This window comes from Siniperca chuatsi, linkage group LG1, assembly GCF_020085105.1.
Source record: "Siniperca chuatsi isolate FFG_IHB_CAS linkage group LG1, ASM2008510v1, whole genome shotgun sequence".
Classification (NCBI taxonomy): Eukaryota; Metazoa; Chordata; class Actinopteri; order Centrarchiformes; family Sinipercidae; genus Siniperca; species Siniperca chuatsi.
In genome coordinates this window covers 31,721,092-31,745,140 of record NC_058042.1, presented here as the reverse complement: position 1 = coordinate 31,745,140, position 24,049 = coordinate 31,721,092, and the positions used below count along the sequence as shown (strand labels likewise).

At 40.0% G+C, this 24,049-nt stretch overlaps 1 protein-coding gene across 2 annotated transcripts; it reads left to right on the top strand.

Annotated features, from left to right (window-relative positions):
- On the top strand, positions 1 to 22,028 carry znf507 (zinc finger protein 507). Of its 2 annotated transcripts, none has more exons than XM_044194057.1 (7): positions 1 to 150; positions 2,509 to 4,917; positions 7,244 to 7,361; positions 7,549 to 7,657; positions 13,452 to 13,556; positions 14,942 to 15,076; positions 16,907 to 22,028. In XM_044194057.1, exons 2-7 carry the CDS (start codon positions 2,512 to 2,514, stop codon positions 17,364 to 17,366), a joined length of 3,333 nt encoding a protein of 1,110 aa, XP_044049992.1. In that variant the 5' UTR covers positions 1 to 150; positions 2,509 to 2,511; the 3' UTR covers positions 17,367 to 22,028. The 2 variants fall into 2 exon arrangements, with proteins under 2 accessions (XP_044049992.1, XP_044050000.1); XM_044194065.1 differs by having other exon boundaries at positions 51 to 146.
- Positions 22,029 to 24,049: the final 2,021 nt, after the last annotated feature.

Below are 24,049 nucleotides of genomic sequence, written 5' to 3'. Positions count from 1 at the left end.
CACCTGACCCAAAGTCCAAGTCACGTGATTGATATTCCATCCTCGCCATTTTGCAATGTGGGAGAGTGGGAGGCCAGTTTTTATGGCTAACGAATAAAACAAAGCAGTTTTATGTGTTGAGGACAAAGAGCGTCGTGCCTTTCTGTGTCAGTGAGTATATGCTTATTAAAATACAGCCACGCTCTTCTTCGTCACTTATTTACCGAAAAGATAATTAAAATGCCCTTGTACATTCATGTGTGTAACTGCTAGCACTGTGTGAGACTCGTGTGTCTGTCTGTCTGTCTGTCTATTTGAATAGCAGGCAGCAAACTGTGAAGCTAACTGTGAAGCTAACAGTGTGTGTCCTGCTGCCTTTTACTCCAATGTCGCTTTTTCTTCATATTAAAGTCTCTTTAGTGTCGTAGCAGCTCTAGCATGTCAGCTAACATTAGCCAGTAAATTTGGCCAAGTGGTTATTCGATGTTTCAGTGTGAGTTGGGAGGGTGTGTTCAACTTCATTCTAAAGTGAATTAAAAGTGGATGAAATATTTTTAGATCCTGACATAGCAGGTGCTCATCTGTGACTTCACATGATGGTGTCTGCAGAGAAGCTATACTGTCCACAGTCAAATTCAGCTTAAAAAAAATATGTATATAAATGTATTACAGAAGGCCTAGCTTTTATCTTTGCAAGTGACAAAGTTTAAATTATTTGACCATGAGTTGTTTATTTGGCAGTCAGATTTACATTGTTTGGGTAAGACATTTCTAATATAAGCCCATCATTGTTGAATTACTCATGGATCCAGTGGTAATAACATTAGGTGAGTTTCCGTGTAGCTCCACTCCACAGAATTCAGAATTGAGCTGGATAATAGACAATAATTCTTGAATGTGGTAACCCTTCTCCAAATGTGTGTATCCTACTGTTTTGGTATAGTCAGACAGAAGCAGAAGTGGGAAAAAGAGGAAGGCAAATTGTGGTCTGAAAGCGAGAGTAAAGATCTGGAAAGATGAAAGGAATTCGAGTTGTGACCATTTCCCTCAAGCTTAGTTTGTAAACAGATGCACATGGTGCATGTGTTTGCAAGCCTCTCTGTTGACCAGCAGTGGCAGGGCTTTTCGTGAATGAGTTAAGTAATGATACTTTATCATTTGGGCTACTTCCCTTTTCTTCTAAATAGCCAATCCCCTCACTAGAAACTTTGTAAATACTGTGGTACAAAGTGTTAGTATGGTCAATTATTGATTTCTTTTTGGCTGAAAAAAAATTCAACAGATGTAAGTGGTTAGTCTTATTCGAGGGATACCACATACCCATATGGAAATGTAACTGTTGACTTGCAGTATAATTGCTTTTGCTCAGTTTCACTGTGCAAAACTGTTAATGCGAAGAGCCAGACAGATGTGCATAAATCTTACATTTTAACACAAAATGCCGTGCTTGCATACAAAATGCAAAACACTACATCACATGCTCAGTCTTCAAAATACAGACACATATAGCACAAGTTTCAGTGCTTATTACTAAGCGTACAGTTCCCTAAACATGCAACATGTGTTTGCAAGCTGTTCGCTTTATTTTAACATCCTTAACGTGGTGAGCAGTATGGCATCATAAGTGCTAATTACTTCACCACCACTGCCATATATTTCAAATGTGTGGCAGTGGAGGAGAGAAAAACTATATGTAATTACTTTCCTTTTGATTACTGTCAAAATGTTGCAATGTACAGTAGGTTAAATTGTGGTAGATACAGCACAGAAACTCAGTCGCAATAATTATTTTGTTTTGTATGAATGTAGGATGTAGTTGTGTGATAAGTCATGCTCTAGACTACATTATTTATATTTACAATAATAGAGCATATTCAATAAATAACATGAACATTTTCAAAAGTAATTTTTACTCTACATCATTTTAAATACTGATTTTTGACCACTGCCGACTTTGTTTAGATGACAATTAGTTACTGTTTGACGGCATTAGGACTAGGACTACAGGATTTTGTGTTTAAGGTTTTGCAAATTAGCAACTTTGTTGTGAAAATTGAGCCACAGCAAAAAATACTGTAAATCAACACAAACCCTTGAATCACAAACTAGCCTTTTAACTAGTTTCTAGAGCTACATGATATTGACAGTATCTAATCTAATTAGGCTAGTACTGAATTGACTATTCAATTAATTAATAAGTGTACAAAAAATGTACACTTCTTCATAATTGTTTGTCATTTATCAAGCAGAAATGCATCCACTAATTCCACCTTCTCATATGTGAAGACTGCATTTGTCAGTTTTATATCTTTGTAAATTGTTTGCATTTTGGACTGGACAAAAGTCACTGTGGTCTCTGGCAAAAGGTGATGGGCATGTTTCACTGTTTTCTATAATTTTAAAGACGGACTGATTAAGTGGAAAAAGTAATATAGGTAGTTTAGTAGTAAGGGATCACATCTAATCTAGTGTACCATATGGCACCAACCAATTTACACAGTAATTTCTTTGTTTCCTGCTGTCTGCCAGGTCATGGAGGGGATCAGCAATATAGCTGTACTCATCACACACTCCTCCACAGCCTCCTCGTCCTCCTCCACTCCGTCAGCACTGGGATCCCTCTCTCAAACCCAAACCCAGGAAGCGACAGGGGAGGACACCTCCCAGAGTTTTCAGCAGAAACAAGCTGCGGATTCTCTCATCCAGGTCATTGAGAAGCTCAGCAAAATTGTGGAGAAGCGTCCCCAGCGCCGCTGCACCTTGGTGGGACAGAAAAGAGCACTCCAACAGGCCTCTTTTGCAGGGGGAGGAGGAAGTGAGGACGGAACGAGGGGGAGCAGAGAAGGCTCTCCTTATGAGAAAATTAAGAGGGACCGTAAGGAGCAGGAGAGTGTAGAGGAAATTAGATTAGATGGCAGCATGGCTGATGGCGCTCTTTCCTCACCTGTGTCTGGTGACAGTAACATCAACATCACCTCCGCGGTAACAGAGGTACCCAGCAACCCCAACAAGCGGACAGTGACTTGTTATCAGTGCAGCCTGTGCCCATATCTTTCCCAAACGCTGCCTCTGCTGAAAGAGCACCTGAAGCAACACAATGAGCAGCACACTGACCTCATCCTCATGTGCTCCAAGTGTCACTTTACCTCCAGGGACCAGGGGCAGCTGGAGGCACATGTCAGGCTGCACTTCGACAATGTTGGCAACCTGAGGAAGAATTCCACTCTTTCGGATACTTGCAGTGAAGGCAAGGAAGAGGTTTTAAGAAGGCAGGATCTGGACTGGACTGGGAGCAGTGGCAGTAGAGGAACCGAATTGATCAAAAGCTCAGTGGACGGTTCGAATGAACTACCACAGAAGAAGAAATGGTATAGCTATGAAGAGTATGGATTGTACCGCTGCCTGATCTGCAGCTATGTGTGCAGCCAGCAACGAATGCTCAAGACCCATGCCTGGAAGCATGCTGGCCTGGTCGACTGCTCTTACCCCATCTTCGAGGATGAAGGTGGGGCTCCCACAAGGAGAGAGGCCCAGGCTACAGCTAACACTGCCGCAAGCAGAGAGGAAATAGTCGTTCTTTCTCCAGTTCTTCAAGATAAAAGTCTGCAAAAGCTGCCCTCTGCCTTCAAGCTCCAGCTGTTTGCTGCTCCATTGGCTGTTGAGAACAAACGTGATGTTTCGGTTTCTAATCTTCTTGAAAGTCCAAAAACAGCAGAGGAAGAGGAGGAAAGTGTGTACCCTATCAAAGACCTCACCTCCGAGGAGCCCATGGTGGAGGTGCAGGTGACGACGGAGGCGGAGTCTGAGGTGGAGATTGATAGTCATCATGATAGCACCTCTATCACGGACAGCTTACTGTCATCAGCTCAGAAGATTATCAACAGCAGTCCCAACAGTGCCGGCCATATCAATGTGATTGTAGAGCGCCTTCCTTCGGCTGAGGATTCAGTCATGGCGACTAACCCACTTCTTCTCAGCCCAGACGTGGACAGGGACAAGAGCTTACTGGATGCAGAGGAGGAAGAGCATGACCATGTAGGAGCTGCAAAGGATGATGTGGTCCCTGGCTGCAGTGTGGGTAGCACAACGGACAGCCAGCTATTAGGAGCTGATATCAAATCCTCTGTCGCTATAAGTAGCGACCCTCCACGAGATGAAAACATTCCCCCAGCTGGTCGCAAGAGGACACATTCTGAGTCTCTCCGCCTGCACTCTCTGGCTGCCGAGGCTCTGGTAACTATGCCTATGAGGACCCCCGAGCTCTCCACCTCCAGCACCAAAGTAACTCTAAAGACCATTACAACCCAGGCACAGAGCCCAAACATGGGCCAGAAACTTGTAGAGGTGACTACAGCTGGACAGAAGGCTTCTGACGTAGGGACAACAGCAGCTCTATTGGACTTGGAGCTTCAAAGCAAGGACAGAAAGGAAGATTTGGGGTCCCTGGGCCTGGGGGAGGGAGACGAGGAGGGCCCTTCCACTAAAGCTGGCATCAGCCTGTCACTGCTCACCGTCATTGAAAGACTCAGAGAGCGCTCTGACCAGAACGCGTCAGATGAGGATATTTTAAAAGAGCTTCAAGACAACGCACAGTTCCAAAACGGAGCCGTGGCCGGTGTGGTCACAGGGAACAGAGCTGGGAGTTACATGTGTAGCATCCCAGGAATGGACGGGTTGGGTGCCTCTCCTGATGGTGGTCTGGTGGACTACGTCGCCGGTAGTGAACGGCCATACCGGTGCCGCCTGTGTCGCTACAGCAGCGGCAATAAGGGCTACATTAAACAGCACCTGCGGGTCCACAGGCAGAAGCAGCCTTATCAGTGTCCCATCTGTGAGCACATTGCCTCGGATAGTAAGGACCTCGAGAGCCATATGATCCACCACTGTAAGACCAGGATGTACCAGTGCAAACTGTGCCCAGATGGCTTCCACTACAAGGTGAGGAGACGTCAATGCTCACATGCAGCATTTTAATCCTGTTATTTTAAGGGGTGGAAGTAATGAATTGCATTTACTCTGGTTAATGTAACAAAGTCGTTTTTGTGTACTTTTTTGAGTATTTTTAGCTAAATTTTATGACTGTACTGTGATGAAACACATCAGTGCTGGTGTTAATATTTAAACATTCTAATAGTTAACATTCTTACCAAATTTATGAAAATCTGCATTCATGGGTTGAAAATGGCTCAACACACCATATACTGTTTTAAATCACCCTGAACCTTGCAAGGCCAATGCTGACATAAAGTCGACCGTTTGGGACAAATGCCCTCTAATCAGAGGTGGGCAGCCCACCTCCCCCAGCCTTTGAGTGGGAGTCTGTGAAACAGTGCTCATTTTCAAATATATGCAGATCAAGATGCATCATCCACTGGAGTTTATGCTAGTTTTTGCTAACCCTCTACTTAGTATTTTTCAATTTTGGCACAGTGGTTCGGACCTGTGCTTTTGGCTGTAGAAGCACTACTGGACTGCATTCTTTCCCTTGATGATGATCCCATGATAAACACCAGGGTTACGGTTACGTATTGTCACCCCCCCACAGACACACACACACTAACCGGAGAGCCTCTCAGCCTCTCTGAGCTGCTAATGTTAGCTCAGCTACAACACAGGTACCGCACAGAAACTTTTACAAAGGGCCATGCATGTGCTTCTGACTGTCAAAGCTCCAGTGTGTTTCCAACATGTTCACATAAATGGTTGTATTAGACCATTGTGGGCTGTGTTGCAAATCAATGAGAAGAACTGTTATCATTTGTATTGTCATCGTGGATGACACCACTCCCACAGGATAGAAATGTTACATCATAAAATAAAAGGTGATCACTCAGAATAGCTTTGTATTGATTTGCAGTGACCCTTCCCTCTAAGGGGACAAGTGGACCCAAACCATGCCAGCAAAATGCCCCCCACAGCATAACCGAGCCACCGGATCTCCTCACTGTAGGGATCAAGCCTGTACCGTTCTCTTTATAGGCTTATATGCCGCACCTGCCCACTTGTCGAGAATATGGTGAAGGATAGCTCATCTGACCATATCACTTTTTTTCCACAGCTCTATAGACCAGTGCCTATGGTTTTTGCACCACTGAACTTTCAAATGTGCATTCATCTTTTTTAATGATGGGTTTATGCACTACAACCCTACTACAATATCCCTTTCTATGTTATTGTCAACAGACTGTAATTGCTGACACAGTCTAATCACATCCTGCATTGACATTCTCAGTCACCTGAGGAAGAGTTGCTGTCCTGTTTTTCCTTGCATATCGCACTAATACTGTTGACCACAATATCCAGCCCTGTTTACTGATGTCTTTCCCCTAGATCTAAATGCAGATGTCCCTTTAGTCTTTGCTCCTATTGAAACACTAGCCAGTTGAGCAGTTTTTGTCACTGAAGCTCCTGCCGTCCGTGCCCCAACAATGCACCTTCTTTCAAAGTCACTTAGATCTTTTCCTCTTGCCATCTGTGTTTGTGGTAAGACTTCAACATGCAGAAAAAGTCCCCCAACACTAATGTTCATTTTACTATGATTCTTCTTTACTGTCAACATCTGTTTTTGTTTCTTAGCAACTCAAACATTAAAGATGAGTTAAGGCCTAAAGAGTTAAATATTAGAGTTAAATTACCTGAGTGAAGTGATAGTCCTTGTTAGTAAGAGATGAAAGTTGGAAGAGCTTGGTCTAGCGCTGCAGTGAAGGTTTGCCTCGGTTTCATAATATAGGCAAAGGAGGAAACTATTGATTCCACTGCTATCATGGGACTCCAGTGCTGATATGCAGCAGAGGTTATTCATCATATCATATTATCCAACAGCTTTGGGATATAGGCTAAGAAAGCTTATAATTGTTAATGGTTTGATATCTGCTCCAGAGGTGGTATTAGTGAGTTATAGGGCCTATTAAACGGTGCATCATTCAAGATCAGCGCAATTCAATCAACACTCCACTAAATGTCCACAGTTTAGATATTTTGTTGAGACTGACGTGCAAAACTGCATTTCTCATAGAATATTTCAATAGAAGACAATGTGTTTCTCATATTTTCTCAATACCTCCATATCTACTGTGCATTTTTTAGTACATAGAGTCCTCAAATGACACCTTTAAATAAATGGGCAAACCATTATGGTACCGCAGAGTTGGTAAAAAAGTAAATTTGAAACACTGTTTTGAATGTCAGCTACATATATTGTCATTTCTTTGTGTAGAAATCTTATGTGTGTGTGTGTGTGTGTGTGTGTGTTTTCCTTACGTAGAGTCAGTTAAGAAACCATGAGAGGGAACACCATAGCTTCAGCAGTGACATGGCAGCCCTCACACCAGTCACTGAAACTGTGGCCATGGTGGAAGAAGCAGTGCAGGGAACTGATGAAGGTAAGACAGATTTTTATGGCCTCATTATGTTTTAAGATAGAATGATACATCGATATTTAAATGACTAGCTGACACTCCTCATTCTCCCTCATCAGAGCTTTCCCTCCATGCCACTGTTCTTCTGCTGCCACATATTGCCGTGTTTTCAGAAAGTTGTAAATCTGATTTATTTTTTCCACCATTACAGAATGTGGTATGCAGAAGATGTATAAGTGCGATGTGTGCGACTACACCAGCTCGACATATGTTGGAGTGAGGAACCACCGACGGATTCATAACTCTGACAAGCCTTATCGGTGAGTTGTTAAAACCTAGTTACAGAAAACTTGATTTAGAATTGCGTTTCTTCCATATCTATATGTAGGAATACATGTGATGTATTGTGCAAAGCATCTGATGTTACTGAAAACATCAAATAACAACTAACTAAACAACTCCAAAAAAACTAACTCAACTCCAAACAAGCTCCGGATTGCACTCTGCGTGTACCGGTGCAGTAGACAAGAGAGAGAACGATGCAACAAGCTGTTAAGTTACATGTTCGCTCCAACTGCTGTAACAGCAAAAAGTGTATGTAACAAATATATGTATCGCTGCCATTCCACTATTAATTAGAAAAAAACTCACTCATTGCTGATCTCTACAAGAGCCATGGTACCACCTCCTGACCTAAACAGTTTACAGCTCAGTTTGTTTTGTTTCCAGCGCTGCTTGAAATTCACACTGCACACAAATATCCTTTTTCTCTGTCACTTGAAATGCTCTGTGGAAGATTTTTTTTTTTTATGGTGAAAAAAATCCTTCAAATGTATATTTTTCACTTGTAATAGACCTGCACTGTCCAACACTTCACAGATGTCGAGAAGTCCCCTTCTGTCAACACTTATTAGACTAATGACACAATCACACATCAGAGGAGACACCCAGGTGGAGCAGTGTTCCCTATTTGGAACTGTTTTCACCCTGTGACCCAGCGTCTGAATCAGGAAATAAAGATAATAAAATTCTGTTAAAGAAACAGCATAGAAGCAATTCACCGCAATTGGTGACATTTCCTAAGAACAGATAGCAAGACAGCATACATAGTTAAAACATACCAAGCTACGAAGTCCAGATTTTGAGTTTCCTGTATCTTTAAGTATTGACAAACTAATGAATGTTTTGTACATTGCCCTTTTCTAAACTTCTACTGTAACTTGGAACTGAAATCAAACCTAAATCTGAGTCATCCATGCACAGCTGTTTATAATCAGATTCTGGTGAGATGCAGGAGAATTAAACTATGTAAATTATTTAGTGACCATGTACAAAAGTACGTGAACATAATACATAATTTACCAAGTGCACATACTTCATAAATTATTGAGTACATTTGTGAAAACTGTCCATGAACTTGTTTAAATCATGTGATTTCTAATGTTCAAACTGGTACCTTTTCAACACCTGTACCACTTGTTTGACTGATGAGCAAACCTGAATTCAGTTTCAGCTGTGTTTAAAAACATGTTGCAGGTTGTTGATTTTCATTGAGAGAGAAAAGCAGATATGAAACATGAGCTGTTTTTTAAATTATGAAATGTATTTAAGTGATAAAGTTGATCTTCATAGTAATCATAATAATAATAAAAAAATCCTAAATGTCACATGAGACAGTTTGCAAATACCATATATCCTATTTCTTTTCTTTTCTATCCTTAAACGTGGGCACCATGTAGTGTAGATATAATACAGTATACTTTACTTAGCGTGGTGAGGTAATACTGTTCTTATTACAGTTTTCATAGTCACATTAAAAGCTGCCATGACAGTAGTTTCAATTAATAGCACATACTGTAGCTTTATCCTTGACATTGTGTTTTATTCTTCATACTTTAAAAGTTTTGGATTTTGTTAGTTTTCTACAACAAACAAAATGTCATGTTCAAAGTTAAAAATCTGGTCCAGTTGCTCTTTTTATCATACTGTTATTATTGTTTGAATATGTTAATGTTAGTTGCAGAAATTACATATGACATTTAACTATAATGGCAGTGCATTCATAAAGTAGACACCAATCTGTATTGTAGGAGACTGATTGCACATGTTATCTGTTGCAAATTGGATATCAACTTTACAGACTGTGTCAATTATTTTGCACACATTATCCTGCCTTAATGGGGCTTGGCACTAGCTTTAAGTGAACAGAATATTTTTTTAGAGTTCAATACCATTTCTGTGTGTTAGTGGTCAGTAAATATGACATTTTCAGTTTTCAGTTCCTGTTTCAGGCAGAGTGAAGTAACCAAATAGTTGCCAGACAAAGAGCCTAGCTTTTTATGTGCTGGTTTCCATGCAAGTGCCTTACTTTAAGTTGCATGAGCTGTACTTTTTAGAAAGGTCCATTAGATGGCAGTACATGTCCAGTAATGCTGGGCCACTGCGTAGGCACAGTCACACTTTCTCACACAGCGCCCTCACTGTGTCTCTCTTCCCCCACTCTGTTAGCACTCGGCCTTTGTGTGAACACAAGGCTGCCGTGAGGTTTGAAGACATACGGGTGTTTCCGTCAGCTTTCTTAACAGTATAAGGTCAAATGTACATACAAAAATAAACACACACACAACAGGATTTATTTCTGCTCTGGGAAAGGTCAGATGGCATCTAATTGCTGTTTCTAGCCAGAATAGTCTTTGTACTTTAAATGAAATTGTTGACATGTAAAGATCCTCTTTTTGAGAGAGAGAGAGAGCGAGAGCGAGCCAGTGTAGACCAGCAGCTGTGAGAAGCATGTTGCCCTTATTAAAACACCTATGCAATGGTTTATTAGGAGTTACAGTATATAATTAGTGGAATTAGAGTAAAAGGCCCCAATAGGCAACATGTTATGGTAATACTGATTGTCTCTGTTAGCACCTCAAATGTTGATAGCATATCAATAGGACATGAAGGCAATCCACAAACTGGACTAATGCTCATATTTAACCAGTCCTTCATCTGTTATTAACAGCAAGGTAATGGGCAATGAGTGCAGAAATGTCCATTGTGATTATGCTACAGTGACTGAAGCTGGTATTCTTTCATCTCCACCACTGAAATCAAATACAAAAACAAACATTTCCATTTAAAGTGCACACTGTACTGTAGTAATGCCAGAAACCATTATTTTCTTAGTGTGTGAGACGAAATTTCGAAAATCTCTTAGGTAGTAAGGATCAGAAACCTTTTCTCACAAGTTGGACACTTGGAAAGGTAATGATGTTGCTTATTGTATCTATTTACAGTGGAATAAATGAATTTAGATGTAGAAAGATAGAGGATCACATTTTTATTGATACGATGTCTGTCACACTATTGCAGGCCGTTGGTTTACGCTTCTAATGATTATAATGTTCTCTTGAGGTAAATACCTCATTTCTAGTGATTTATCCTGTGTGTTAGAGGTCAGTGAACATTGCATTAAAATGTTTCTGTTCCTGTTTCAGACAGTGTAAGCTAACCAACTAATTGCCAAACAGTGTACCCACCTTTTTTATATGCTAGTTGCAATCCCAATTTTAACATCACTAACAGTACTTTCAGCACTTCGCTGTAAGTAGAGATTTCTGATGTTGATATCTGTAGGGTTCCCCTTGGTCAGCTGACCACTACAAAGTTTAACCAATGGGGCATTCCATCAGAAAATCCCTGTCTGACCTCACCTCTTTAAATCACCGATTTAAACACATTTTTTCCTACATGTTAACCTATATGAGAGAGTGTTAAAACGTGGTTTGATTAACCAGAATGACAAACCATTCAGGAGACAGGCGCCCTCAAAGTTGACCCATATTGGACTCCCACCCCACCTAAAGACACAGATATCTTCGTCAAAAATGTAACAGTATGGTTTTCTGATTTCTGATCGGTAAGCTTACAAACAAAGTTATCCACAATTTCAATACTTTTGGTCCAAAATAAATAAATATGCCAATTAGGTGATTGCTTGTCCTTAAACTTTAATTTGCAAAAAAAACCACATAAACTCTGTTTTGTTTTTTTGTTTTTTTAAATATCTTATAAGACACTTCTTTACATCTCCTGAAATGTTCATGTTGTGCCTGCCATCAGTTGAGCAACAGCACACTACAGAGTATATGGTGGGTAGGTCAGTCTAACACATGAATCCTTAATGGTGCCTATGATTTTCTGTTTCACCTCCAATATTACTTCAGTTTTCCCATTCGCTTATCAACACATGACTGAAAAACAGAACATTTAAATGAAGGTATGAAGATATTTACTTTTTATTTTGTAGGAAAAAATGTGTTCAAATCAAAATGGGTGAGGTCAGAAAGTGATTGTTTTCTGGCTTTACTAGCCTGCTTGTAAATTGTGATTACTTTAATTCCCAGCTTTCAATTCCCGGCTTTGATTGTGTACTGTGCTTAAAGAGAATATGTAATTTTTAAAGAGGACATTGATAATGTTATTGACTATTATCATGGTATGTTTTATGTTAAGGGTGGAATTGTTCTTATGTTCTGTATTATTAATATTTTAATGTGTTATCCTCAAGAAACACAGTGTGTAATTTAAAACAATACTTTGACATTTTGCTACGTTAGATGAGAAGATCGATCACTCTCGTGTCTGTATGATAAATATGAAGCTACAGCCAGCAACTGGTTAGCTTAGCGTAGCATAAAGACTGGAAATGCGGGGAAACGGCTTGGATTCAGAACAGTTCCAATGAAATTCAATGGTGATAAGTTTTCACAGTGAAGAAGAAGAAACAAAGTGCTTCACAAAAGAAATAAGGCAACCAACATACATACAGACATAAAACACCATAGAATAGAAATAAATACAAATTAGCATGCACTCTGTGTTCAAACAGTCATTTTTAACCAAAATACAGCCAAATACACTGCTTCTGTGTCATGCTATTGTCCTCTCCAAATGTCCAAAGCTGGAAGCAGTGCCTCCAATGTCTTAAGGGGCGACAGTGGCTTAGTGGTAGAGCCACCAATCATCCACCAAACGGAAGGTCGGCGGTTCGATCCCAGCTTCCCCCAGCCTACATGTCAAAGTGTCCTTGGGCAAGACACTGAACCCCAAATTCCTCCCGAGGGCTGTGCCCTCAGTGTGTGTGTGTGTGTGTGTGTGTGAATGATTAGTTTCTTTCAACTGATGAGCATTTGGCACCTGCCATCAGTGTATGATGTGAATGTGATATGTAGTTAAAGCGCTTTGCGTAGTCGGAAAGACTAGAAGGGCGCTATATAAGTACAGTCCGTTTACCATTACCATTTAAGTTTGCTTCAGTTACCTTCAGGCAAGGACACTTATTTTCCAGCTATCACACCACAAGCAGCACAATAATTAAACATAAACGTATTTATGACATAGTAGCTGAGTTATCTCCCTGTTTTCCAAATTATTCACAGGACAATGTTTGGAATTATATCAGTTTACCTATTGCAGAATTGTTGTAGTAATAGTTATGGTAGAAGCTAAAATATGTAACTTGACCCAAAACATTCAGGGGAAGGGGACTGAACAACATGCATAAAAATCAAATTATAAAAAGGTAATAACAACAAAATATAACATTTCTGTTTTTATTTGCAAAAGTAATATGTAATCCCATTTAGTCTAAATAAAATGTATCTAAACAATTACTCTATTGAAACAATGTGCTGTATGACTTTGAAAAAGTTTTTTTTATAAATTCTTCTTCGGTTGGTCAAATCTGGCTTTTTAATATTTTAGCCCCAGCAAACCTCACATTATAAAGTGCAACTCTTTGTTTTGTCTGTTACTTTATTTTAATGCAGTGCAAATGACCATGAGTTGAGTGTAGCCTCTGTCTGCAGACCTTGTACAGTATTTGCCTCTAAGCAACTAAAAAGCCAGTTTCATCTTCCAACCGCAACATCCAAAGTACAACAAAGTAGAAAACGTGATTTATTCTTTTTCTTAAAGTGGCAATTTCCTCTGTTTTGCTGTAAATCCCTTTTCTCCCTTCAGGCTACAAGTGTAAGGAAGCAACACGGTGACCTCAAAAAGCAGCTTGTTAAACTAGCCACTCTATCTTCGTGTTCTCTCGTCTCTCCTTTCTCCATCTGCCAGGTGTTGTAGCTGTGATTTTGCCACCACCAACATGAACAGTTTAAAGAGCCACATGAGGAGGCACCCTCAGGAGCACCAGGCCGTGCAGCTACTGGAGCAGTACAGGTGAGAAATATCAAACACACATCCACTACAGAGAGGGATGATAAGAATGACCTCTGGACCTCCGAGGTGAGAATGAAGAGCTGTACCTGGCCAAAACAAGCTGCGGTTATCTGAGTCTATGTGGGTCTGAACCTTTTGTGTGACCACATTTGTGCTCTCTCATGGTGCCATTAGCCTGTAGACTTGAGAAATGGGCTTCTGATTGCAAATTTAGTGGTTGGTGGGTGGAGAAAGTGAATGGGAGTGAATACGCCGTCCTCCTTAAAATGTTAAATATCCACAACCCGGAGTGAGGCACTGATTGCTGATTAGTACTTCACTGAATGCTTGTGCTGTATTATACTGTCATCAGTACCTGCTAGGCTGGAAAGCCCAATGTTTCAATACAGTAGAAATGGCACAAACACTGCAGTTATTTTTCTGTTAAAGGGGCACTCAAGTTATTTAGTACTACGCTTTCATGAAGTAGGGGGACATGAGAGAGGCAGATTTTAAAAAGAATATATTGAAGCAGCAGAGGGTGAGAGATCCTGACTTTTAGGTCACTTTCACATCTATGTCTCGGTTCATTTGGTCCGGACCAAGGCAAAAAGTGATGCCTTGTGACCTTTTAGTTCCAGTGTAGTCTGTATTGACACTGGCTTTTTACAAAAGGAGTAAATATATAGTCATATCGACTGACAGGTAACTCTTTCATTGGACGGTTTTGGTGACTGTCATCCTACATCATCAAATTTATTTTGAAATAGGCAATATATAATTCAGATTTTTTTTTTTACCCATGTGCTATATAGTCTATGGTTTAAAATCAGAACCGTTGACAGTTGGACTGACTTTGGTCGCCAAAGGGGTCTGGGTGATGGAATCAGTATTTTGAGAAATGTTGACGAGCTGAATGTATTGCTAGTGGATTTCCTTGCCTCTTTGTGGTGATTGATTTGTGGTGGATCCATTCATTTTGTCAACTTAAATTTCTGACTCTTTGAGCATTCAATGCATTAAGCATGAAGCAAATGGAAAGATGGTGTGATTAACCTGTTCTCACAAGATGTTGTCCAGTCATGGGGAAGTGTGTTAGTTCTTTTTCCTAAATGATATTTGCAACTTTAAGCATTTGAATAGTTCAAATGATCCATAGTTGTTTTCAGTTTGACAAATGACTTCACCAGCGTGCTGTAAATCCTATTTCCTCGCTCCACTCTTTGTCTCTCAAGCTCAGTGTCCCCTGTGGAGTCTTGAGTCAGGATGATTCCTCTTGATAGAAAGTAGGAGAAGGATTAGCAGAACCTCGGGATGCATATTACATTGATCTCAACTCGATCCGCTCTCACTCTGTTGCTAATCTTCTTTCCTTTGTTTCTCTAATTTTTCCCCCTCTCTTTCAGGTGCTCTCTGTGTGGCTATGTATGCAGTCATCCCCCATCGCTCAAATCCCACATGTGGAAGCATGCTGGAGACCAGAACTACAACTATGAGCAAGTTAACAAAGCCATTAACGAGGCCATCTCCCAGAGCAGCCGGTAAACACATGAACTCAGTTTCTTTCAGGTGTCATCACTGGCAGTTCACCGTCCGTAGGTCCTGGAAATCGCTTTGTAATATTTACTGTCTAACTACAAGGGTTTTAAGGCCCTGACACACCGGTCCGACAGCCGGCCGTCAGACAGCGTCGGGCTGTCGGTGAGCGTCTGTAGCCCTAGTTTTTGCAGTGTGTTCCGCACCGCTGGCACTTGTTGGCCCTCGTCTGCGGCTTTTCCGGCCGACTGAGCACGTTGAATCTGTGGCGGAGGCCGTCAGTGAGAGAAATTAAAGATTGGCTGTTCAGTTTAAGCGAATCAGTGCACGAGCAGATTAATATGTTTAAATATCATTTGTGTTGTTGTTATTGTGCTAATGTTAGCTGGCCAACTAGCATCTTGAACCCGTCCTGTCTGTTTTCACTGCACAGGACAGGAGATCAGACATTTCAGATCAAACAGATTAGACAGGAAATCAGACATTTTCTCGATTAGAAGCAGCTGTTTTACGAAACCATCTGAGCGAGAGCAGGCAAACCTACATCCATGCTTTTGTTTATATCCGCAGTCCTGGGTCTTCCGGTGTTCTTTTTTGAATGACAAATGCAGAGTACCACCACCTGCTGGTATGGAGAGTTATTACCTCTCGCGCAGGCGTAGAACGTACGTGCTGGTTGGCCATTCGCTGTAGTCGGTGCGGTGTGTTCCAGTTTCACTTTTCAGCCAAGACACAGGCAACGTGGGGCAACGCAACAGTCGGCTTTTGTCGCCGCTAGTTCTTTGACATCGGTTTGGTGTGTCAGAGGTCTTAAATACAGCTAAAGCTTCATTATGCAGCCTTTTCACTTAATGTTGTGATCTTTCTTACAGTAAAAGCCTGAACTGTTAGTTCCACCATTTGTAGCCCGCAGTGTACAAAGTTACCTAGTGCAGCTTTATTTAAAGTATTTTATGTCAGTCGTACAGGTAATATTACACTGCCCTACACATGGGCCCTTTCAATGAAGTGTTGGATTTATTGGACACTGGCATTAACAAGCTCTAAAAAAATAAATAAATATTTAGCTTAAAGTAGTTGAAACTTGCCAACACATCCAATTTATTTGCTTTTATTTAATTGTTCATTTAACAGGGACAATGCACAATACATGTACTGCACCAGATATAGCTAAAAGCTCATTTCCGTCTGTACTCCTTGGGCGGAGGCCACCAGTGATGCACAGGTTGACAGATACGATAACACATCTATATTACAATTAGAAAAAAACCCACCAGTTTCCAACTAGGGAGTATACCTAGTTAACTGTCTGGTTTTATTTTTTGACATCAGTAATTCCCACAACGCCAGTCTCTTCCCAATGGCCACATTCAGCTAGTACATTTTCTGACTTTAATAACTGTTTTGTTGCTCCCTAGTGTCCAGATGTTTATAACTTGTGAGACCCACTCACGAATAACATTCCCAAATGAAAATATAAAAAATGTTTTACAACACTTTTGAATAGAATATGTGAACTTGTGCATATAGCAACAAGTTTGTTACTGTGTTAAGGGTCATGTTTTAATACATTTTGTGTTGTGCATACTTAACACATGTTTTTAAAGATACAGCGTGACACCATTAACTGCCAGCTGTCTTTCAAATATGCCCTGTGCATCATAGGGATAACAGATTATGGGCAGCAAGTAACTTTATACATCAACCATCCAACAGAAACAAAAATAGTACACAGGTAATTAGAAATATTCCTCAGTGGGCCAACACTGCAGAGTGAGATTTGCAATTCCCTTACTTGTATTCTTCTTGGTGATTCCATCCTTTGTTTGCCTCAGAGCACCTCAGAAGTTGTCTGCAGTGCCGGAGTCTGTGACAGAGCACCCTGCGGTGGCCCAGCCCTCAAAGGACAAAGCAAAGGGCTTAGTGGAACCACTGCCAACACCCACATCAATGACAGCAGCTGGCCTGGCTGTGGACAGCACAGGGGGCCTCCCCACACCCACCACAGACCCTTCACAGTGGCCTGGTGAATCCCCAAGCCCCCAAGGGAAGGACCCTGCACAGCTCCAGTCTCGTTCCCAGAGCCAGCCACGTACAGGCCAGGCCCCTGTCCCGGGCCCCGGCATGGAATACTGCGTGCTCTTGTTCTGCTGCTGCATCTGTGGCTTTGAGTCCACCAGTAAAGAGCGGCTGATGGAGCACATGAAGGAGCACGAGGGAGACATCATCAGTATCATCCTCAACAAGGAGCAGCAGCAACCAGAAGCCCAACCAGGCCTCCAAACAGCAAAGTGAGACCTGCCCTTCCCGCCCTCTTTATATTAATACTGACCCTGCAGTCTTACAGTGATCTGCTGCCCACAAAAGTATTTTGTTATGTTTCTTTACCTCATGGTGATTGTGGTGGATATTAAGCTGTAACCATTTCACGTCTACTGTACCATAGTAGTTAATTGTCATTTCTCAGAATGTTCTGTGGTTAGGTCGGTTGTGATGTCAAAGGGTTACAACTGTGAGGCTGCGATAACTCCTGTCTAATGCAGACACCTTGAACAGGTGTGGAGAAAAATGATCAAATGATTTTCTGAGTGGCATATCCTTTGAAACAAAAGTAAAAAAAAGAACATAGAACAATGTTATGAGCTGTTAATATTTGTGTCAAATAATTTGACATTAAAGAGACACAAAATGTGTCTGTAGGGAAGTGATTTTGATTTCAAGGGGACAAGCCTGAGCTTTAACCCAAGTTAGATTTTTCTCTATACAGGGACAAGTTCATACCTCACAAAACCACACAATCCCTCACCAGAAATGGATAAAAGATTCACATATTTTCCAGTTTAATTCATATTGACCATAAGGCAGCTCTTTATTGCTACTGTAATATTTAATGTATTTAATCCGACACAGTTGAGGCTCTAGCCTAGTTAAGGAGGTACATGTGCAAACTCACCAATGCCTAAACACATGTATCACAGCTTTAATATGATTTAATATTTATCAGTGTATTTTATGCATGTTAGTTTCTGTTATGCCAATTTAAAGAGGCAAATGTTTATTATGTTTTGCATATTTTGTTTTTGTTTGTATGAGTGACAGTAATTTTACTTGTTGGGTCATTTATAAAGTAGTGTCTTTAGAGGAGAAAGTAGTAGTTCTCAGAGTGGAAGTTAACCAGAGCAAAGTAGAAATTGATCTTTGATTGATTTGAGTGTAGTTTACCAGCAACAGAGGTATTGGTTTAGGGCATGTTGACAAAAGGAATGATGAAAAGGGAAGTTAGCATAGGTAGGGCTTTTACTTTAATTGAATGGTGCCTAGATATTTGAAAGCAGGAATATGTTGTATTGAATCAGACACACATTTCACTTGTGATTGTGGTGCTAGGCTCACTTTAAGAGTTGCCATTGAAGGTACGGTCCGTTTCTTTTTATAGCCTGTGCAATTTATGTTGTGTATATAATAACATTTTTATGATAACCTCTAATCTGTTTTGTCAGTGTTTTTAAAATACAAACTGTCTAGTTTCAAACACAACTTGTAATGACTGCTGTCCCAGCTAACAAATATGCCTGAAATAAGAAGTCATAGATGCAAAAATTGGGTTTGGAAGGCGATACGTTTTCGAGGTAGCATTCTCATGTGATTGACTGGAAGCAGCAACGTAATATAATTATTGTAGCTCTGATATGGACATACTCAACTCAGCACAGTGTAATGATGATAAAGCGGAAATTTCGATCAATGAAGGCTTCATGTTTACCCTAATATCGCAAATGATGCTGACTGTGCAGAAAACACCTGGGTGAAATGAAAGGGAAGGAAAAAGGAGGACTGGCACAGATCTAACTATCTAGTCACTCAGATGCATTTTAGCAACAACCAAAGTATGTCTCACACTTAATTCATTCATTCATTCATGTAAAATCGTGCAATTCATTCGGGACATAAAGTTAAAAAATTGCTAATGCTATCTTCTTGATTTCCGGAGAGCTTTACAGGAGAACATTCCTGTTTCTGCTACAATCTTGCCTGAAAAACCCATCAAGATCGCATTAAAAATTTTAAATTAACATAAAATTAAACATAGATTAAAGATAAGCATTGAAGATAAGGATTATTCTTTTAAACCTTACATTCAATGTCAAAGTCTCAGACCATCTAATGTATCATGCAGTCCTGTCATGCAGAAGACACTTTGTCACATTAACTTATCAGTGTGCCATCACTTTCTTACATCCACACGGATGGTGCCTGGGAAAATTAAGATAAAATGGAATATGCACATGTGTGTGGCATAGTGGAAGACAAAATTAAATCTCTATCTCAAAGACCTGTTACCGGGCCTAGAATTCTCATTATCAAAGCAGGTAATTATTGTCTGGCTTTTAATTTACAATTCTACGTGGCAGAATTATGGAAGATGGTGACATGTCTGAATAAAAAAATAAATAAAATACAAATGGGACTTCAGCGTCCCTGCCATCTGTTTAACTCAGTATGCATGTAAATGAGCAGTGAGAATTAAAGACTGAACCGGCCACAGCCACACACAGACACACCCCAGCCCTCCCCATTCTATCATAGGGAGATCTTCTATTAATCTGACAGCTCGTAATTATTCAACTCATGAATTCTAGTTAAAGGTTCCCTGTGGAGTTTTTTTTTACCTCTAGTAGCACTAAGGAGCTGTTTTTCCATGAGTAGTTCCCTGTTGGTCATGTGATACACTATCCTGCCAATGGTTTCACACTATTCCACTGATCCACATTTGGCGGTAATGTGCCAGCAAAGACGGTGAAGGAGGAGACTGCAAGCTAGTAAACATGGATGGAAACAATGCAGGCTTTGCTAATGTTTACTAACGAGGAAGGAAATGCACTCGACACATTTGTTAGAGCTCAAAGATACGCACAGTGAGTTTTGGTGAGAAACACTGAATGTAAACATAACTTTTGTTTGTTTTCAAGAAAACTCCACAGGGCCCCTTTTAAACCTGGATTTTATGGGTTTTTTTAACTGTAGTTGTGAGCACACCGTTTTCCTTCGTAATGAGGGAATATTACCAGTATTTTGGATGTGCTCCTTTTATGGTTTTATTTTTGCCACTGTAGGTTTTAGCAAATGTTACTCAAACAAGCCATAAATCAATCAACTGTGCATTAATACACATTTGGTGCACTAGTGACTATTATCGGCAGCAGGGTGGTGTATGTGGGATAGACTACAGTGTAGTCAGTGAAGTACACTACAGTGCTTGTTTTCATGGTAATGTAGAGGTATGTCATCCAGTTTAACAGTGTGGCCCATTAATGCGTTTTCAATCGTTTTTGAAGGTGGAGGTTTAATGGCACAGAGGAATAAGATACATCAGGTTTTGGATGCAAAGACAATACTTGTCTGTAGGATCAATTCTTTGTTGATTTTTGTCTTTTCGTGATAGTTATTGAAAATAAGTAGAAATATGTAATATACAATATCCCCAGACTTGTCCTTGGTGTGTACAGCATTATCATAACCAATAGAAATGATGGCCAAAGCTACAAAAAGCAGCCTGCAAGTAGTAATAAACTCACTGAACTCAATGACTGTACATTTATAAGTGTTAATTGGGAATAACAGAATAACTTCACACTCCCTTTCAGTTGATGGTTTACAGCAAACCAAGCACTGCAGTGTTAGCCAGACCTGGAAAAATTTAATAAGCAGTTGTGTACCATGGCATTTCATAGTTGTGATTATAACATAGCTCGTGATAATATTTCAAGTAAAACAAAATCTTTTCAGATATTTTTTTAGAATGTTTGCTTAATTGCTAACAAGTGAAGACAAAAAATAACTTGCATTCAAATCCTGTTGGAGTTATTGTAAAGTTCAGTTAACAGCTGGGAAATGCATCTTGGGTCGTTCCCCTGGTGGTAAATGCATATAGGTCAAGTGGGATTTTGCAGGCAGTGATATATCCCATTTGGTGTCACAAATTGCAAAAGTGTGTCAACACAGACAGCAGACACAGCAAGTATGAAAGCAAGTGTTTACCACCTTCAGAGCATACAGAGCTTCCCCATTCACCACGGTTACATTTCCCTCAAACAGTTTTAATTCATACCGCAACTACAGAACTATAAATTTGTGCCATATTTGAAAGCAAAGAATTGTCTTTTGTTTTAGTTTATTGTGCTTTTGGATTCAAGGTATTATTTGTGTTGAAAGTAGAATTTTGACCTCTCTGCCAAAACTTCGGTCAAATATCTAAGTGTTCCAGCAATAGAGCCATATTTTCATTTGTGCATGAAATAGACAGTCAGTGGTTTTGAAGTGGAAGCAAAAATCTTGATTTTGTGACAATTATGGATATTATCATTTGAACACCTTACTATGTTTTCAATAGAGACAAGTCCATACTTTCATTTTATTTAGCAGTCTGGGGGACATTGAAACAACAACAAACCAAGAATGTGAAATAGCCCTTTCTTATATTACTAGCTATTTTACCTAGTAATGTGCTCAAACACTTGGTACTGTATTTTTAGAGTGTACATATTGTAGATGAAAACTGCAGAACCTTAAAACTGACTTTTTATAAAAGATAAAATCTATTTTTTAATGATCTTGTAAAAAAAAAAAATAAATAATTGAGACAAAAACGTTTTAGATTGAATTTTGGCTCTGATCTTATTTACTCCTAGTGTATTTGAGGGAACTGATGGTTTTAAGCTAAACACAGCAAAATGAGCTGCGTGAAATTAAACCAAAGGAGGTGGAGAGGATATAACGTGTCTGTCCGGATCAGTGTATTTTTGCTCATATTCAATTTTGTAATGGAGGTTCAACGTGGAATTGTTTCAGACAGCAGTGTGATGCTTGCTTTATGTTTATTTATTTTTAGAACATCATAGGCTTTATATGTCACTACTTTGCCATTGTATTTTTGGTAATAAAGACAGAAATAAATGAGCTTTTTGTCTCTGGTCATGTTTGTGAGATGATAGAATTGCACTGAATCTGAATGTAATATGTATATCTTTTAACATCTTTAGAGTAATCAGAAACAACTTGACACATACAAGAAAGTTGACTCCAGTTATAATAGCACTCAATGTTTACACACAGTGCAGAGAACACATTTAAGGTATAGACATACAGCTAAATACAAATATGCAAACACAAATGTATAGTTATTATATACAGGCAAGAGCTGGCCATCAAACTATCTATATAAGTCAGCTTTGCACCACTTTTACCTATAATGTAACAGAGTGCATGGCAGTGCAAATAATGTTGGAATTAGTATTGTATGGATAAAAAATGACTCTACATGAAGAGTTCTTGAAAGAAATTAGTGCCAATTCAAGTGTTTGAACTGACAGAAAATGACAGAAGTGTCAGCTGAAGGGTATGCACTGAATACAGATAAACTATAAATTAAAGTGCTCTTTAGCACCTACCTGATGGGAGAAGTTGAATTAAGTTCTGTCCAAAGTGTGATAGGTTTGCAATGATTTTCTCTTCCCTAATATCAACTATAGGACAAAAACATCTCACTGTGCATCATGTTGTTCCCTATAAACTCAATGAACTCATTCCAAATGGACAAGAGGCAGTTCTATGTTCTGTCACATTTTAAAATGAGAAACATCAATTATTCTACTCTGAGATTCATCCTGGATTACTGAACAGGCCTTCCAGGCACAGGCCCAGGGGGCCAAGGGGTCATAGGCCTTTTACATGTTGTTGGGAATCTGGTAGGGCAGGTTTGGTTATTCGCAAATATCAAAGATATTTTTTGAGATGATTAAAGTCATTAATATCAATACAATTATTAATAAGAGTTAATAATTATGGGGCACCACCCTGGAATCAGAGACCAATAACCAAACCGTGGATGCTGTCCCAAAAAGTTGTTTTAAAATGCCAATATTTAATGAGTGTTTTACATTCATAAGCTGAACAGTAAAGGATTGAATCTGAGTACTAACCATCACATGCAGCTGTTTTATAACACATATACACAAATAATCACAGGCAACTGCTCTTTTAAGATACAAAAACATCAATAATCAATAAACTTCAATCAATAAACATCTATGGTCCAACTATAAATACAACAGCAAGCATAAAGCAATCAGCAAGCTGTGGCGCATGTGGGTGTGTGTGTGCGTGTGTGTATGTATGTGTGGGTGAGTGTGAGAGGATGGGAGAGATGACAGAGGGAGAAAGCAAGTTGGCGGACGTGGCCACGTGGGTGACTACGTCACGCAAGAATTGAAGATGGTAGGCAGGCCTGTGAAACTCAACAAAGGGATGAGGAGCAAAATGGAGGACGTATTTTAACAGCCCCTAACCACAAGATGGCATGGCGCAAAGCTGAGTTATGCTGTCATGCTATCGGTTGGCTTGAGGTGTCTGTGTGTGTGTGCGAGTGTGCGAGTGTGTGCGTGTGTGTGTGTGTGGATGCTCGTAAGGCGTGTAGGTGCGTGATGTGGGTAAGTAAAAGGGAGAGAGAGAGGAAAAGGCACACAATGCAAGGTACAGAAGATCTTAATTGCTACGGCACATGTGTTAGAGGAGTATATGCAGACAATTGGCCTCTGGCAGAAACACACTGTGTGTTTTTATTAAACCTTACAAGCTGTGAAAGGGTTGGGTTCAATCGTAATATATGGTAACTCTTTTACCCTGCAGGAAACTGCTCCCAGCCTTCTTCTGGGCACCTCAACTGAATTGTTAAAAGCTATGAGATTTGTAATGTGCTCCAGATCTGCACAACTTGCACACAATGTATATATATATATATATATATATATATATATATATATATATATATATAATATAACACATGTTATAATACTGTCTTGTATAAGTACAATGTGAGTGTTTACATTCCACCGCAGGCCAACTTGCAGGACACTCAGCGCATGCTCGCCGACCAGATACTGTGTGTGGAGTGGACAAACCCGGACTCCTTAGTTATTGTC

Excerpts from the sequence above, each read along its gene's own strand:
- znf507 (XM_044194057.1), top strand. The coding sequence starts at position 2,512 with ATGGAGGGGATCAGCAATATAGCTGTACTCATCACACACTCCTCCACA. Across the intron at positions 7,658-13,451 it reads AACTCTGACAAGCCTTATCG|GTGTTGTAGCTGTGATTTTG; the intron begins GTGAGTTGTTAA and ends TCCATCTGCCAG. Across the intron at positions 15,077-16,906 it reads GCCATCTCCCAGAGCAGCCG|AGCACCTCAGAAGTTGTCTG; the intron begins GTAAACACATGA and ends TGTTTGCCTCAG.